The following is a 16,931-nucleotide window of genomic DNA, read 5'->3' on the forward strand; positions in this document are numbered from 1 at the left end:
CTGTACATACTCTTATCCACTCCAAAAGTGTATAAACTTTGAAGCCACAATTTGTTTTATTCAACTTGTTCAGCTGCTCCTAGCTGCCCCAATCTACAGTACTTTACACTTTTTAGATACTTAGCAAATATTTGTTAAATTTTACAGATACCCAGTTGTTTTCTTTTCTCTGCTCACATGCAGTGTCGTGGCCGCAGGCGCGGTCTTGAGATGCAGAAGGACAGCGGTGAGCTTGTGGACCTGTACATGTGGCAGAAAGTCTCTGCTAGTAACCCCATCACTGGTGCCAAGAACCATGCATCCATCCAGATGAACGTGGTGGAGGCTGACAAGGTCACAGGCAGGTTTAATGGCCAGTTTAAAACGTATGCTGTCTGCAAGGTCATTTGCAGGATGGGTGAGTCAGATGTCTACATTCTCTGATTGGCCAAGGCCAGTGGCATCATCTGAAAAAATGTTTGACAGGAGAGAATCATGGATATGGAATATTTGTCATAAATAAACAGTATAAACCTAAAAATAAAATTAAAAAAATTTTTTAAATACCCAGTTAATCAGAAATTAAACATAATCCCACTTATTATAGCACGGTTCCCTGAGCTGTGGTGGCACACATCTAAGATAAGTAGACGGAGGGTACAGCAGGAGGTACCTTCTCATTTCAGACTGTAGCTATCATGTCATTTATTACGTATTTTCAAAGAATCCATACGGTGTGGTTAAAAGCATGAGCCATAAAGTCATAACGTGTTTTTGAACACTGTTTAAAGTTGAGACCTTGGGCTTGTGACCTAATCTTTCCGTGCATCAGTATTCTCTTCTGCAAAGTAAGAGAAATCATAGAAGCTATTGTATAGTGTTGTCATAAAGATTTACTGAGTTAATACATGTAAAGCACTTTAGAGTAGCACGGGCACATTGCAAGTGCCCAATAAGAATTACTTCTTACTTTATACTCTGCTTAAGTTTTATATAAATGTTAACAGGAGAAAAGTAGTAGCTTGTCTACAGGAAGGAAATGCAGGGCTATAAAGAAGAGGGAGGGCTGGGTGCTGCGGCTCGTGCCTGTAATCCCAGCACTTTGGGAGGCCAAGGCAAGTGGATCACTAGGTCAGAAGATCGAGACCATCCTGGCCAACATGGTGAAACCCTGTCTCTACTAAAAATACAAAAATTAGCTGGGTATGGTGGCACACACCTGTAATCCCAGCTACTTGGGAGGCTGTGGCAGGAGAATCGCTTGAACCCAGGAGGCAGAGGCTGCAGTGAGATGAGATCATGCCACTGCACTCCAGCCTGGTGACAGAGCAAGTTCTACCTCAAAAAAAAAAAAAAAAAAAAAAAAGAAGAAGAGTGAGGGTGGGAACATATCCAGAAATGTGTTTGTAATCCTACTCTCTAGGACAGATACTTCTCTAGGGAGAAAGATATCCCTGTCATGAGGTGTGAGGACAAGGTGCAGAACTCCCCTATCCGCCACTCCATTTGCTGGGTAAGGAAGAAAGCACCTCTCTTGGTGGTGAAGATGCCTATATCCTGCAGTCTTTTTTAAAAGCATGGTCAAGCTTTTTTAAAAGCATAGTCAAAACTCTATCATAGAATTGTATTTCATGTCAAATGAGTCATATTTCCTGTTAAGAATATTTGTGAGTATCTTGGTATTTTGCACTATACAATCAGATTTTTTTTTAGGTATATATGAATTTTTACAAGGTATAGGGATGATATTGAGTAGTTTTAACAGAGGATTTAAATATTACTGATATCTTAAAAACATTTGTTTTGATAATGGAGGCATATATATTCTTTTAATAGACCTTAGAACGTTTACTTTTTTGGAAAGCAAAGACATGAACATTTAACTTGGTATAATGTAATAATGTTAGGCAGGAAAAATATTCTTTTAAAAAAGTTAAGAAAATGTTTTGTAGAGACAGAGTCTCACTGTGTTGCCGCCCAGGTTTGTCTCAAATTCCTGGCCTCGAATGATCCTCCTGACTCTGCCTCTCTAAGTGCCGGGATTATAGGTATGAAACATCATGCCTGGCCGAGGAAAAATATTATTCTTAACAGTAAAACACAGTGAGGCTAATGATGATAGAAGACATGTTATCAAAGGAAAACATTGACTTATAAGGAAAAATGATTCATCAGGTATTGGGAGACATGACTTATGAAGGTCACTGTGGCAGTGCAATAAGCCTTTTGGGATAAGCACATTTATTTAATCTGTGTTAGTCTTTCTCACTTCTCATAGGTCTTTGAGAGCCACCTTAATGCAAAATACATGGGGGTTAGGTTATATTTTTCCAGTAGAAAACAAAATGTAACAATCATTCTTTCTTCCCTCATTGTCAAAATTCTTCCTGTTTAAGGATCTCAGAATCCTGTAGTTAGCTACGATGATGTATTGACTTTATCAGAAATGTATAATGTGAAATGTGTAAAGGGAAGCAATCTATTTTTAAAAATAAGAGTCTTCATTATGTGGCAACTTTCCAATTATTTTTATAGTCATACAGCTATAAATATATGATTGATATATCTAAAACAAATTGAAATAAAATTATAATTCTTTTTTTTATTAAACTATCTATATCTGTGTTTTGACTGTAAGTCACCTCAATGCCATTGTTTAAGATGGCCAGAATCTACATTTTTTTTTTTTTGGTAGAGATTTCATTTTCCGACAGGAAGCCACATCTGATGTTCTTCCATGGTCTAATAATGAGTGTAGAACTGGAAGATGGCGCTTTTGTGTTGGTGAACACATCGAGGTGGTGGGAGGGTGGTGCACCTGGAGAAGGTATGGATGCTTTGTGCACTACCACTTCCTGTACCTTGCCCTATGCATCTCATCTAGGCAGCTGTCTCTGAGTTGTATATCTTTTATGATAAACCACAAAACTGGATATGACGTGAGATGGTGACACAGTAATAATCTCATCACTTCTGATGATCTGAAGAATGCCCAATGTGGAAGTATCAGACAAAAGCTGAAAAAGTGCACCGAAAGATTAGTTTGTGCACTGGGCTCATCTTGGTTCACCTGGTCAGTACTACTGGCAGGTGGTTGGGAACATGCAAAGAATGGCATCTGGACATTTGCAAAAAAAAAAAAAAAAAAAAAAACAAGAAAGGTTGCAACTGTTTATAGAACTTGGAATTTGGACTGTAAGTAAGAGAAACAGAAGCTACGTCTCCACCAAAACAATGCCTGAGACTGCCTTCTGCATGGAACTCCAAATACACAAGAGAGTTTTCCTGGATATAGACATTAGAAACATTTCACTTTTCAACATTAGCAATGGTGCCGTGGTGTGATCTCGGCTCCCTGCAACCTCCACCCTCTGGGCTTAAGAGATCCACCTCAGCCTCCCGGGTAGCTGGGACTGCAGGCATGCACCACCACACTCAGCTAATTTTTAAATGTTCTTTTGTAGAGATGGGTTTCATTATATTGCCCAGGCTTATCTTGAACTCCTGGGCTCAAGCAATCCTCCTGCCTTGGCCTCCCAAAGTGCTGGGATTACAGGCATAAGCTACCAGGCCTGGCCTTCCCACATCTTTGTATTCACTAAAATTTCTGCTTCAGAACCACTGAGCCCATTCTTTTTGGCTTCAAATCCAAATAATGGTGATTGGGGCACTCTGAGTATACATACTGTGATGCAACTAGGTTCAGTAATCCTTCCAATATATGCTGGGGAAGATCATCAAACTGTAACCACACACCCACCAACCCAGACACACACACACATACACACACACACAAGAATATTTGGAAAAGATCTATTTACTTAAAGAAATATTCACTATGTTGACTCATTCAAAATGCTAAAGGTTAAAACGTATGGAACCTCTTAAAATCATAAGCACAGATTTTAATAGTCTAATATTAATTAGGAAAGATACTACATGTTTAATATTGCATGTTGATAAAAAAGTTTGCTTTAGGGTCTGCGATTTGACTTCTGTATTTGTACCTCTTGAAATTTCAGATCACGTCATAGCATTTTAGTTTGTTCCAAACACTAGCTAGTGCATTACAAAGGTTTTTAACTCCTGAAGAGGATTTTATGTCCAAGAATTGCATGATTCATTAAAATGAAAGTCTTTACAATACTTAATCTACTATAAGCCAGTAAATAAATTTAAGGTGCAGGAGTGAGAAATTAATATATGGATATAAGATTTTCTCAAAAAAATATGAAAGACTAGAAATTTCAATACAGTTTTTCTGCTGGTTACAGTCTGCCCTTAATATCTCAATTTCTGCCTAAAAATTGATTTCAGGTTACACATTCTTACTTCACAAATTTGTTAGAAGAATATGATTTAACAATAGATGTTAATATCTTTTGGTAATAAAAGTGTTTTTAAATGTTTGGCCTTCTTGTTATTAGTAATATAGTAATCCCCCATCCCCACAGTTTCGCCTTCCTCAGTTTCAGTTACCTGTGGTTAACAATGGTCTGAAAATATTAAATGGAAAATTCCAGAAAAACGAATTGGTAAATTTTAAATTGCACGCTGTTCTGAGTAGCCCGACTGGTAGGTGAATCATCCCTTTGCCCAGTATATCTGTCTATACTCTCTGCCTGTCACTTAGTAGCCTTGCCAGTTTTCAGATCCACTGTCACAGTGCTTGTGTTCAAGGAACCTTATTTTACTTACTAATGGCTCCAAGTGCAAGCATAATGATGCTAGCAATTCGAATATGCCAAGGAGAAGCCATAAAGTGCTTTCCTTAAATGAAAAGGTGAAGTTCTCATCTTAATTAAAAAAAATCATATGCTGAGGTTGCTAAGATCTGCAGTAAAAATGAATCTTCCATCCATGAAATTGTTATAATTGTTCTAATTTATTATTGTTGTTAACCTCTTACTGTACCTAATTTAAACCCTGAACCTTACCAAAGGTATGTATATATAGGAAAAAACATTATATATAGATGATTTGGTTACTATCCTCACTTTCAGGTGTTTACTGGGAGTCTTGGAATGTATCCTTCCTGGATAAGGGGGGAAATACTCTACAACATTTTTGCTTTGTTTTGAGAGAGGGTCTTGCTCTGTCACCCAAGCTGGAGTGCAGTGGTGCGATCACAGCTCACTGCAGTCTCAACCTCCTGGGCTCAAACGATCCTCCTGCCTAAGCATCTTGAGTAGCTGGGACCATAGGTGTGCACTACCACACCTTTCTAATGTTTTTGATTGTTAGTAGCCTTTGCATTTTTAAGTTATATGTTTGTTATTGGGTGTTACAGAATATTGTGACGTTAACGTACTATAAAGATGGAAGGATATCCAAATTTTGTCACATGCTTGGTGAGAAAAATCAAAGAACATATTGCTTGGTGTTACCCTCGTCTTTCAGAGGGGGTCTATACATTATTACACATTTAATTATACATTTATTATAATTATACATTTCAATATCAAAAGTCAAGTTACATTGGTACATACAAGTGATCTTTACCACATTAATTGTAAATTGACTTACTTATTTACTTAGAGACAGGGTCTTCCTCTGTTGTTCAGGCTGGAGTGCAGCTGGTGCTATCATGGCTCACTGCAGCCTCGACTTCCTTGGCTCCAGTGATCCACCGACCTCAGCTTCCCAAGTAGCAGGGACCACAGGCCTGTGCCACCCCACCACGCCCAGTTAATTTTTGTATTTTTGATAGAGATGGAAGGTCTCACCATATTGACCAGGTTGGTCTTGAACTTCTGAGTTCAAGCAATCCACCCACCTCGGCTTCCCAAAGTGCTGGGATTATAGGTGCAAGCCACTTCGACTGGTCAAACTTTTTTTTTGTTTTTAAGAGACACCCAGCCTGGAGTGCAGCAGTGCCATCATACCGCACTGCAGCCTTGAACTCCTTGGTTCAAGCGATCCTCCTGCCTCAGCCTCCTGAGTAGCTGGGATTACAGGTGCACCACCCCCATGCCTGGCTAATTTTTAATTTTTTTTTTTTTTAAAGAGATGAGGTCTTGTTATGTTGACCATGCTGGTTTTGAACTCCTGGCCCCAAGTGATCCTCGTAAACTAACTCTGAAACTTATTATAGCAGGCTTGTTGTGATCAGATGAAGTTATATCAGGTCCAAACTTTGTATGTTTGTCTGACTCCAGTTTTGAATTGCATGAAATGACTTAATCTTTCCATTATTCTGCTTAAAAAACAATTCAAAACAATTCAAATTTAGGAATGAGACTCCACAATGAAGCCCCACAGCAACGAAAGTGGTCAGCTTGTTTCTAAACGGAAATCCCCAACTGCCACACCACATCAATCATCTGACATATAATCTCACTTCCACTAAGCTGGAATCTACTTTAAACATCAGGTCTCTGGATGAAGAATTTTAGTTTAGTGGGTTATGTAGCAGAAATGCCTAAATCCAGAGCACTATTTTAGTGTTGGCAGAAATTGCTTCTCTTCAAACAGCAGAGAAGAACAAGGATTTTAAGTTCAAAGTTTTTGTCTAAGCACAGTTTCTAATGTTTCTACCCGTTATCTCATTAAAAAGAATAAAGAAATAGGGGTGGGGATAGAATCACATTCATCTACTTTCATAGAAGGTGCACACTGGAGTCCTGCAGATACCATTTATTTGATCTATATTTTAAAAATTAGGGAAATGCCACATTAGAAAAAAGTTCCGGGTTTTTGGTTCTCCTAAGAAACTGGAACCTCTGGGCGCAGTGTGTGTGCCTATCTTCTTTTGCGGAAAAGTAGGCTGGAGCTGAGAATTGGCTGCTCTCTTTACACAGGCTCTACAGTTTACCATTCCCTACCACTCCTGAAGGTTTTACACCCATATTTATTTTGCTGCTTCACCCTGCAGTCAGGAGACTCCTGTAGTTTATGAAACTGATGCAACGGGGCTTTTTTTTTTTTTTTTTTTTTTGGTAGGGGGTGCAAATCTCTTTGATTTGAGGGAGACACAGTGGTCGCTTTTGCTTCCAAACAGCCTTAAATCTGCCCGTTTTTCAACGATCTGACCCTACTTTTTCAGGGTGGCCAAAAGCACAAAATTATGAATCAAAGAATAGTCCCCAATTACCACGAGCCAGCTGTGACCTTGGGCGACTCCGTTACGTTCTTTTAGCCAAGAGTGATGAATGGTCTGCAAAACGGCCTTAATACCTGCTCTGAATACCCCCACATGGCTGTGGTACAGCAGGCGTGAGATGTTTAAAGTACTCCTAAATAATTAATAAACTGCAAAACACTTCCCAGCACAGGCGTCCGCTACAGAGCGCGACGACACCGAGACGGTTTAGAAGTCCAGTTACTGGAATCCACTCCAGTTCCGTCCTGCTCCCACCTCCCACGCTCAGGGTGGGCGAGCGGAAGGAGATTCTCAAGGGAGAAGGCCTGGAAAACTGGCTAAGAAACGAAGCGAGAAGTTCCTCAGCAGGGGTAAAGTTGTTGGCGGCATTTTTAAGCCCCTAGAATGGCACAGCGACTCCCGGTCGAGATGACGGACCCCGGTGCGTGACTAGCGCGGGAGCCAGTCCCGGGCCACCTCCCTGCTTGAAGTCGGGCCTGGCCATTACCCTCCCGGCGCAACCCCGGACCCGGGACCCCTGACTTTGCCCTAGTCCCCAACCCCCACAATCACCTCCCCTGGTCCCTCTCCACGTGACAAGAGCCGGAACCGTCACTTCCGGCGGCGCGGGCAGCGCGCCTGCGCGGGGCGCCCGGCCTCAATGAGCGGTTGGCAGCAGCGCCCCCCCCGCCAACGGCCACGAGTGGCAGGCGGCTCGGGTCCGGCCGGGGCGGCGGCGGCGCGACGGGCTGCGGTCCTGCGGGTTTGCGGCCTGAGACGTCTAGCCCACTCCCTGGAGGGGCCGGCCGCCCAGCCTCCTTCGCTCTCTCCCTCTACCCCGGCTCGCGCTCCAGGCGCTTAGTGAGGCGGCGGGGCGCCCGGGGCACTGGCAGAGGCGGCTGTGTCGACCCTGCATTCGGACCCGCCCCCTCGCGCCCCGCCCCGTCCCCGCCCTCCCCACCGCCCTCTGCGGGAGCCGGGCAGCTGCAGCGGAGCCGCGGAGCGGGCGGCGGGGCCCGGGCTGTGCGGTTGGGGAGCGCGGAATGTGAGGCTTGGCGGGCCGCAGCGCGCACGGACGCTCGGAGGGGCCAGGAGCGGCTACCCCTCGCGGACGCCCGGCTGCGCGCCGGGCCGGGGACTTGCCCTTGCACGCTCCCTGCGCCCTCCAGTTCGCCGGCGGGACCATGAAGAAGTTCTCTCGGATGCCCAAGTCGGAGGGCGGCAGCGGCGGCGGAGCGGCGGGTGGCGGGGCTGGCGGGGCCGGGGCCGGCGCCAGCTGCGGCTCCGGCGGCTCGTCCGTGGGGGTCCGGGTGTTCGCGGTCGGCCGCCACCAGGTCACCCTGGAAGAGTCGCTGGCCGAAGGTACGGGCGCCCGGGGAGGCTCGGACAGGCAGGTGAGGGAGGGTTGGGGTGTGGCGGTGGCTTCTCCGGGTCCTCGCCCTCCGGACTGACTCTTATACCCCGTTCTTCCTCTGCTGCCGGGCCGGCGGGGGCTCTTAGAGTGGCTCGGGCTTTCTCTCTTAAGCTGGCTTTTCTTGCCGCTGGCTGCTCCGGCCGGTGCACAGTTCTCTCATGCCTAGTTTAAATCATTTTCTGTGCTTTTTGACGCGAGAAAATAGGTAGTAGACGCGCTAGGAAGTGGGTTGGTGTTACGATTGGGCCAGTGACTCATTAGAGGGTCAGATCGAGCAGGATTGAAGCTCTGTTCTGCCAGCTGTGGCTCAGACGAGTGTCATGCGTTGGCCTTTTCATCTAAGCCTCCACCCGCGCTGCAGGGCATAGGACCCTGCAGCCCCTGGTGTCAAGCTGGGGTTTGCTGCAGCTCAGTCATCTGTTGAAAAACAATGTATTTGTGTGCATGTGTGCGTGTTGGAGGTGATCCTTTGCTCTAAATTCAGTTAGTAGGTTGCACTGAGGAGCAGGTAAACTTGAAGCCCATTTATCTTTGTTATTTAGAATCTTCTGTGTTGGACAAGGTGCTATTCATGCCCTCCCAGTATGTCTCTTTGATAGTAGTTTAAAAGGTAATATAAAAGCAGGTTAACTTTCACTTACGAGGTTTTGTGGTCGGTCCTTCATGACCTGGAACAGGTTATGACGGCAGGTAGAAGTCTACTTACAAAAAAAGTTTACTTCATTTTAAAAGAAGTACTTAGAATTTAGTTTTGTATTTCTGGCATAATTGCCTTGTAGAAAATACTTGCCCTGTGTGCTGCATGCTTCATTGGCCTTTGAGTTTTTAATTGCAAAATGATACTACAAAATAAACACTTTAAAAGAAATACTTTTTGTTGATAAATGGCCCTTTTAAGTTCTATGGTTAAGATAAAAGAAATCGAAGAGTAGATTCAGTTCTCCGAGCGTTAGACGTTGATGTGGTTTGAAAACAGTAGACTGAGATTCTGCTTGTATTTTTTGAAATGCTATAAACAACAGTAAATTAGCACAAGGGAAAAAACCTGAAGATTTTTGTATAAAATATTTGAAAGAGAAAGAAATCGTGAATTATTCAGGTGTACATATCATTGTTTCGTGAATCATTGCTCAGAATAATGATCTTGGCCGAAACTTGGAGAGGTGGGAGAAGGAGGATCCTTAGTTTTTCAGAAGAATGAATATGTGGTGAGTGGTCTTTATAAAAGATTTACTATACTATAAAGTTTTCTAGCTCTTTATTACACATGAATTTCAATTATTGGTTTAGATTGTGTTGTAGGTTTTAAAAGCACATGGCTATTCACTCAAATGCCATATTCTGTCTTTGAATTGTTTTAGTAACTAATTGAAGTGTAGCTTGAGTAGTGTTACACTCACTCATTCCACTAAATTCCAGATGGGTCTTTTATTTAATAGAAAAAAAATACTGACATTTCACAAACTAGATTTTGAATTTGTAACTTGTATTACTCACTACCCTAAGCATATCTTATCACTACCCTAAGCAAGCCATTTTCAATAAAAAAAAAATTTTGGAAAATAATAAAGATGAATTTCAAAAGGAGAGTTCGTTCAACCACAGCGAAGAATAAAAGTTTATTTCAAGCGCTAATGTCACTGTTAGAGTATTCCACTGACTTTTGCCATAAATGTATCATTTCTCTTGAAAAATCAATAATCAAATGCTAGGAGGAAGCAAGGACTGAAGAAATCCTTTTGGAAGATGAAACTTCTCCATCCTGCACCCCAACTTTAATTTCCTGGAAGGGAGGCCAAGGCCTAGGTTTTCTTTCCTTGTATATTTTTTCTGTTTCCATCACCCACACAACTGGAATTGTCTATGTATAATCAGTTTAATTTTGATCCTGGCCGGTCTGTTCTTATTTCAGATGCTTAATACTCCCTTCCTAATAAATAGTGCCACAATTTAGACAAGATGTTTAAGCACAAGTCTAGTTCGCATTTAAGCGTGATTGATCAATAATTGATGGGTCTCCCTAATCATAAGATTGGGTCATGTACTTGTGAAAATGCATTCAAGTTTAGAGTACTTGATTTGGGGAGAGGCATACCACTGAGTAGGCAAAGCGGTAGAAGCTAAGACAGACCAAAGCACAAACTTGGTAGATTTTGCATTTTGTGTTTTGGCCCAAAGTTGTTTAAACAGAGCCAGGAAGACTCAGTAGATACTGTGCCCTGAAGTGTTTTTGCCATGCTCCTGCAAACATTGGTAGTTTACTCATAATGACCTCTGCAGTGTTTTTTTAAAAAATCAGTCTGTCTCTCTGTTGTTATTTGTATATAATTAGTTATGTTCCAAAAAGTCACCGTGAAAACTGGATTAGCAAACACTGAACCACTGCTCCTACTATAGTGTTAGATTCCCGAAAGCTGCTGTTCACAACATCTTTGTCAACTGATCAAGATACAACGTTGTTTTATGTGTGTTGCAGTTTAAACACACCTTATTTAATATATTTGGTTGATTTATTAACATTGAAATCATGGCCAACAGCTCTGTAAATCATGCCTCAATGAAGATTATCTAACACTTGTATTTTCTCTGTAGTCTTTGCTCCTTGAACACTAGACAGCACTTTAGCGCTATGCTTAGGGACTGTTTTCAACAGTGAAATCACCAATAGCAAGCACAAAAATGAGAAAAACATGGCACTAAATAGACCATGAAAAGGACACTTGTTTACGCTATGTAAGCTGAAACAAGAATGTGCACGTCAGTAGACTCACATTTTTCACCATTGTGCACATGTCTGCAAATGACAGTGGAAGTGCTATGAGTAATGATTTTGGGGATACAAATAAATGTTAGTGAGTAGATGAATTTGTAAATATAATATCCCCAACTAATGAGGAGCAACCTTTGTTATAGGTAGATATGTATATGCACATATTATGTCTATAATTTAAAAAGCACATTCTCAGGGGTAGGTTGTATGTTATAACTAAACTGTTAAAGTTTTCTCTCTGAAACATTATATACTTTGTATCATAATGTCTTTGTAGTCAAGCACGTAAGTGTTTGAAAATAGAACCTGTACCTTTTTAATTCCTCCTCAAAGTTTAAAGGACTAATAGCGTAGTGAGGCAGTTCATGTTTTTTTCTCGAAAACTGTTTAGGAGTCTGTACTAAGCAGATCCCAACTTTGGTCTGTAGAAATGAGGGAGAGCTGTATGTTGGTTTTAGCTTCAAACAGTGACAAATTGTCAGGCTCATATAATTAATTCAATGTAACCTTCCAAGTTTTTACTAAAACCTAGGATTGGCTTGTTGACCACATGCATCACCATAACGAGCCTTTGGTCGTCTGAGGAATTTAATACTGATTGATAATAAGTTGGTTTTTGAGTAGGGGACATTGTTTTCCCTAAATGTCCTTGGTACAAAATGGACCTAAAATGGGGTGTTGAGACTGGGAGAGCAGAGATAACTTGTTGAGATAATGTAATCACGAGGTTATGGGGGCTGGGTAGGAATGATAGTGTGAATATGGTGATGTGGGTAAGATTTACTGAGATGGGTGTTGGGGGTTATTGGATTGTTAGTAATTGGAGGCCAGGAATTTACTACAGGGTTCTTTAAAAATAGCTCAGTATTTCTCTTAGAGTTAAATGCTTAGATAAGCTAAGTATTAGCCAGTTCTCGTTGTTAATTTTTCAGAAAGGTTGTACTATACATCTGATTTTGCACTATAAATTAGTAGGGAAATGATAGATTTAAGCATTATATCTCATTTGCAGAAACCACCTGTGGCTGCCCAGTAACTTGTAAGTTCACATTCCCAAGAGAAGATAAGAGAGGATAGAAAAAAGGGAAGGATCGAATAAAAATATCAACAACTGTTACTACTACACAACTTCATTAAATGCCTTTTGTGTGCTAAGCACTGCTAGGTGCTACTTAACATAGTAGAGGACAATAGTGGAGGTATTCTTCTGGCCTATGAAACTTACAGATTAGTGTGGAAGGTAAAAGCTAAACAAGCCAACAAAAATCATCACTATAGTTAAAATTTTTGATATGTGTCGTGAAGACAATGCTCAGGGTTTTATGAGAGAATTCAGTTTAGACTGGGGGGGCGTCAAGGAAGGCCTTTTTGATCTTTTAGCAGAAACCTGAAGGATGAAGAAAGTTAGGTAAAAACAGAGGTGTGAGGTCGGGGTGATTTGAAGTATGTCATGAAGACTGAAGTCTCTATGTGAGGGAAGGAAGTTTCAGAAACTGAAATACGCTCAGAGCTGTGGACTACAATGAATGAATCACATGTAAGAGAGATCCAAGATGATGTTGGCAAGGTGACCAGGGTCCGGGGCTGAGTATACCATGCTGAGGAGTTTAGGTTTTATCTGAAATGCAACAGGAAGCTATTGAAGGGTTTGAATTGGGACAGTGACATGCTCTGATTTGTATTTTTATAAGATCATGCTGATTGCTGTGTAGAGAGGTGTACAAATTATAAGGTTAAAATGATGACAGTGGGGATGAAGATGATAATGCTTAAATGGGAAGACCTTGTGGTGGTCATAGGAAGTGTTAGGAATTACTTGCTTATGTATCTCTCAGGTGAAAGTACCGTTTGGGAACATAATGAAGGAACAGATTTTTTTTTTTTTTTTTTTTTGAGATGTTTGGAGGACAGCCAGTAGTTCCAGACATGTTTAGAGATGTGTTTGGATGAGATATCTGAGAGGAAATATCAAATGGGAAGTTGGGTATGTGGTCTGGAACTCAGCAAAGGTGTTTGGGTTTAGAGATGGTACTTCTGATTGATTAGTGAGCCTTGGCTGTTATTTAAAGCCCTGGGAGAGGATGGATGTAGGGAGAGTGTAGAATGAGAAGGTGCTCACTGAAGGACTCCTATAGTGCATTGGTCTCAGACATTAGTGTTCATTATAAACATTCAGAGGATTTGGTAAAACACAAAGTGCTGAGCCTGGTCCCCAACTTTTGATTATGTCTGAGTGAGGCCCACTCTTCCAGTGATACAGATGCTGCCGGTTCAGGAACCACACCTTGAGTACCGAGTACCACTGATTTCGAGCGGGCGAAGAAGACTAAGAAGAAGGTGCTAGAGAGGTATGAGGAATACCAGGACTCTGATACCTGGAAACTTGAGAGTATTTCGAGAAGGGGAGGGAGTGAGCAGTTGTGTTGCTGCAAAGTCATCTTACTTGATCACATTTTTTCACCTGGCATTCACAGTTATTCATGCTCACTTCTTATCTTTAAAAGTTTACCTGTAATTATTTGCTGGGTGAATACTCTTTGCGCCTGGTGCAATGTGCTCCACTCCCTGTTGGTCCGTGACTGAATCTTGTACTTGCCTAGCACTCTGCCTTTGTCTCTGTAATCCCTGTTTCCTAAGTACTGGTTATGATCACTTCCTCCTTTCTGTGGACACTTGTAACTATTTGCTTTTTTCCCTCTTGTCACATTTAATCTGTCTTGAGATGGAATTATGTAAGCACCTAGAAACACTAAGGTTGTTAACTACTGTTCCTCTGTCATCTCCACTACCAGATAGTAAAATTCTTAAGGCTAGAGAGACTCTGTTTTAATTGATGTTGTATCACACAAGTTGGCCATACCATGAACATTCATCTACTTCTCAAAGGAAATGATGCTTGACTTTTTTATTTTTGATCAGATGATGATCTTCAGTAGAATTTAAGGCCTAATTTGCAAATTGAAGAGCACCAGTGGAGGGCTCTTTACTGGACCATCAAAGGTTTTGTACTTAGGCCAGAGGACTCTGAGTTTTCTAGTTTGGTGAAGACAAACAACAGTTAAGGCAGTGTCATTTCATTTAACAACTTGAAACAGGAAAGAAAAAAAATAACCCAGATGCCCCCTTGTAGTTATCTTGCTTTATTGACATTATATTTTTATTTATTCTACAAAGGTGGCCGAGTTTTTAAAAAGTATGTTACATGCAATTGTGAAATTGTTTTACATTTTTTGGTTGATTTTGACAGCTTTTTTTGGATGCTGAGCTTTTTGGGGGTAGAACCAAGGTCTGTTCACCTGTGCATTCAGTTGTCCAGTAGTACTTACTCAGCATCTTTTTTTGTTGTTGTTTAATTAAGCTCTTAGAAAACATTGTTTCCTCTTCTGAATCTCTATGAAGATTAGAGAAGATAATGTGTGACAGTACCTGACAGTGCATTGCCAAATGTCTTCATAAATATGAGTGAACTTTTAAGTTCCGATTTGGTTATAAGCTTTCAGTGAAATCTGATTTGGAAATTATAGTGACTTTATTATATATTTGGTGTCACATTTGTCCTGAATAAGTATCACATTTGTGTTTGAAAAATATCTGAATAGTTTGTTAGATAATTGTGTGTCCCTCAGCCATATTGAATTTTCAAGTTTCAATCAGCTATATAAAATTTTGACCTATATAGTAGCATATGATTTCACTATAAAATGGAAATTATTTGCAACAAAGGACACTATATACAATATTATTAACAAATGGTTCTCTTTTGGGTTGTTTATGTTATTATTGTAGTGATAGCTCCTAGGATGTAGTTTTGATTGTCCGTTAATGTATTTCCTCTAGAGGTAGTAGTTTTATTCAAGGACAAGCTATTGACACTAAAACAATTATTCTAAATTTTCAGTATTCCAAAACAACAGTGGAAATTTGTAATGCATTTATCTCCAGTAAAGGTGCTAAATTGTACAGGATGGGCATGGTGGCTCACGCTTGTAATCCCAGCACTTTGGGAGGCTGAGACAGGTAGATCACTTGAGGCCAGGAGTTCGAGACCAGCCTGGCCAACAGGGTGAAACCCCGTCTCTACTAAAAATACAAATATTAGCCGGGCATAGTGGCACGTGCCTATAATAACAGCTACTCATGAAGCTGAGGCAGAGAATCCCTTGAGCCCAGAAGGCAGAGGTCGCAGTGAGGTGAGATAGAGCCATTGCACTCCAGCCTGGGTGACACAGCAAGATGCTGTCTCAAAATAAATAAATAAATAAATAAATAAAAATAAAAGTGCTAAATTGTACAAACATGCCAAATATCTTTGCTTTTAGGCTGTAGTCAACTATTGTGGTTAATACTGACATTCTCATGCTGGGCATATTGAAAAGGCTATGTCTTTGATATTTTAAAAATAATGAAAATGAATTAATATTTGTTAGTATGTTTCATCATGGGATGCACAGGAGGGAAACTTGGAAAAGGTCCTTGATGTTGTTAATGTTAGAGAACATACTAGAAAGTGAGACAGATGTCCTTGTGTTGATCCTGGGTCTTTTATAGTGTTCTTTCTGATCTTGTATATTATCTTGGTTTTCTTTCACCATTTCCCTCCTATTTTTTTGTCAGAACTTGAAGTAGTTTCATATACATCCAATAGAGCTCATTTGGTAGCTATCAAAATGATTAAAGCCTTGACTTGGGATTCCAAAATTAAGAGTCCTGAACTACCATTTCAAAGCTGCCACACTTTTCTAGTGGTCGGGTATAATATTTCATCTCCAAAGGATTGGGACTGTTTATTCCTTGGTTTTATCTTGTATGCATCTGGTGAACCATTCATCTACCCACAGCCTGCTATTTTTAGGGGACTAAGTTGGGAAGTTGAGTGGTTAATGACTGAGCTGTTTTAAATAGCTGGGCACTTAGTTAATTTGGAGATTCTTTGTCTATGTGTATCAGCTTTACAAATGAGGTCAGTCAGCACATGTCTGCTAACTGTTTCAAAAGTCTCTCTCTGCAGGAAAGTGGTTGTAAGGCCTTTTCTACAGAGAGACTTTGTTTTTGGTTTATCCTAGTCTTGTAGAATTTCAGTAACATTAGAGGCATTTTGCAGTAAGTATTATTTTAAAATATGGAATGATTGTTGCTACTAGTTTGCCCATTTTAACATTTTTAATTATCTTTGAAATAGTGCCTTCTTGGACGCATCTATCAGGGGGAAAAATACCAGCTGGTAATCCCTGTTCTGTATCTAACTTGCATTGTGACGTTTTGACTTCAGTTTCCTCAAGAAAAAAATGAAGTGGAAAAAATGAATTTGTAACATCTTTTTCCATTTTAGTATTCTTGGATTCTGTCTATGTAACGATTTTTACTGCTCTTTTCGATAAATGAGGAGCATGGGATAGGGAGGAATAGCAATGAACAATTTCAGGATTGAGACCGTAATGAAAGGATTGTGTTTGATCGTTACACAGTTTGAGTTCTTTGACAGACTTCACAATGGAATGGCAATTTATTTTTTAATCCTAAAGTATGAAATTATTTTTATTTTATTATATTTTATTTTATTTTTTCAAGACGCAGTCTTGCTCTGTTGCCCAGGCCGGAGTGCAGTGGTGCAGTTGTGGTTCACTGCAGCCTCTGTCTCCTGGGTTCAAATGATTCTCCTGCCTCAGCTCCCAAGTAGCTGGGATTAC

General features: G+C 40.8%; 2 protein-coding genes across 3 annotated transcripts in view; both read left to right on the forward strand.

Annotated features, from left to right (window-relative positions):
- Positions 1–210: 210 nt before the first annotated feature.
- Positions 211–423, forward strand: LOC112133139 (small ribosomal subunit protein eS21-like). Its single transcript, XM_054554112.1, has one exon. The coding sequence runs from the start codon at positions 211–213 to the stop codon at positions 421–423; it is 213 nt and encodes a 70-aa protein (XP_054410087.1).
- A 7,685-nt stretch (positions 424–8,108) lies between these two features.
- The window catches only part of BMP2K (BMP2 inducible kinase), a 140,192-nt gene continuing 131,369 nt past the window's right edge, over positions 8,109–16,931 (forward strand). Inside the window, exon 1 of one of the 2 annotated variants that reach the window (XM_002814909.6) lies at positions 8,109–8,422. In XM_002814909.6, coding sequence (XP_002814955.1) covers positions 8,245–8,422 — 178 coding nt within the window. In that variant the 5' untranslated portion in view covers positions 8,109–8,244. The remainder of the gene's footprint in view (positions 8,423–16,931) is intronic. The other variant, XM_009240125.4, reaches the window with a different exon arrangement.

Source organism: Pongo abelii, chromosome 3, assembly GCF_028885655.2.
Source record: "Pongo abelii isolate AG06213 chromosome 3, NHGRI_mPonAbe1-v2.0_pri, whole genome shotgun sequence".
In the NCBI taxonomy this organism is placed as follows: Eukaryota; Metazoa; Chordata; class Mammalia; order Primates; family Hominidae; genus Pongo; species Pongo abelii.

Excerpts from the sequence above, each read along its gene's own strand:
- LOC112133139 (XM_054554112.1), top strand. The coding sequence starts at position 211 with ATGCAGAAGGACAGCGGTGAGCTTGTGGACCTGTACATGTGGCAGAAA.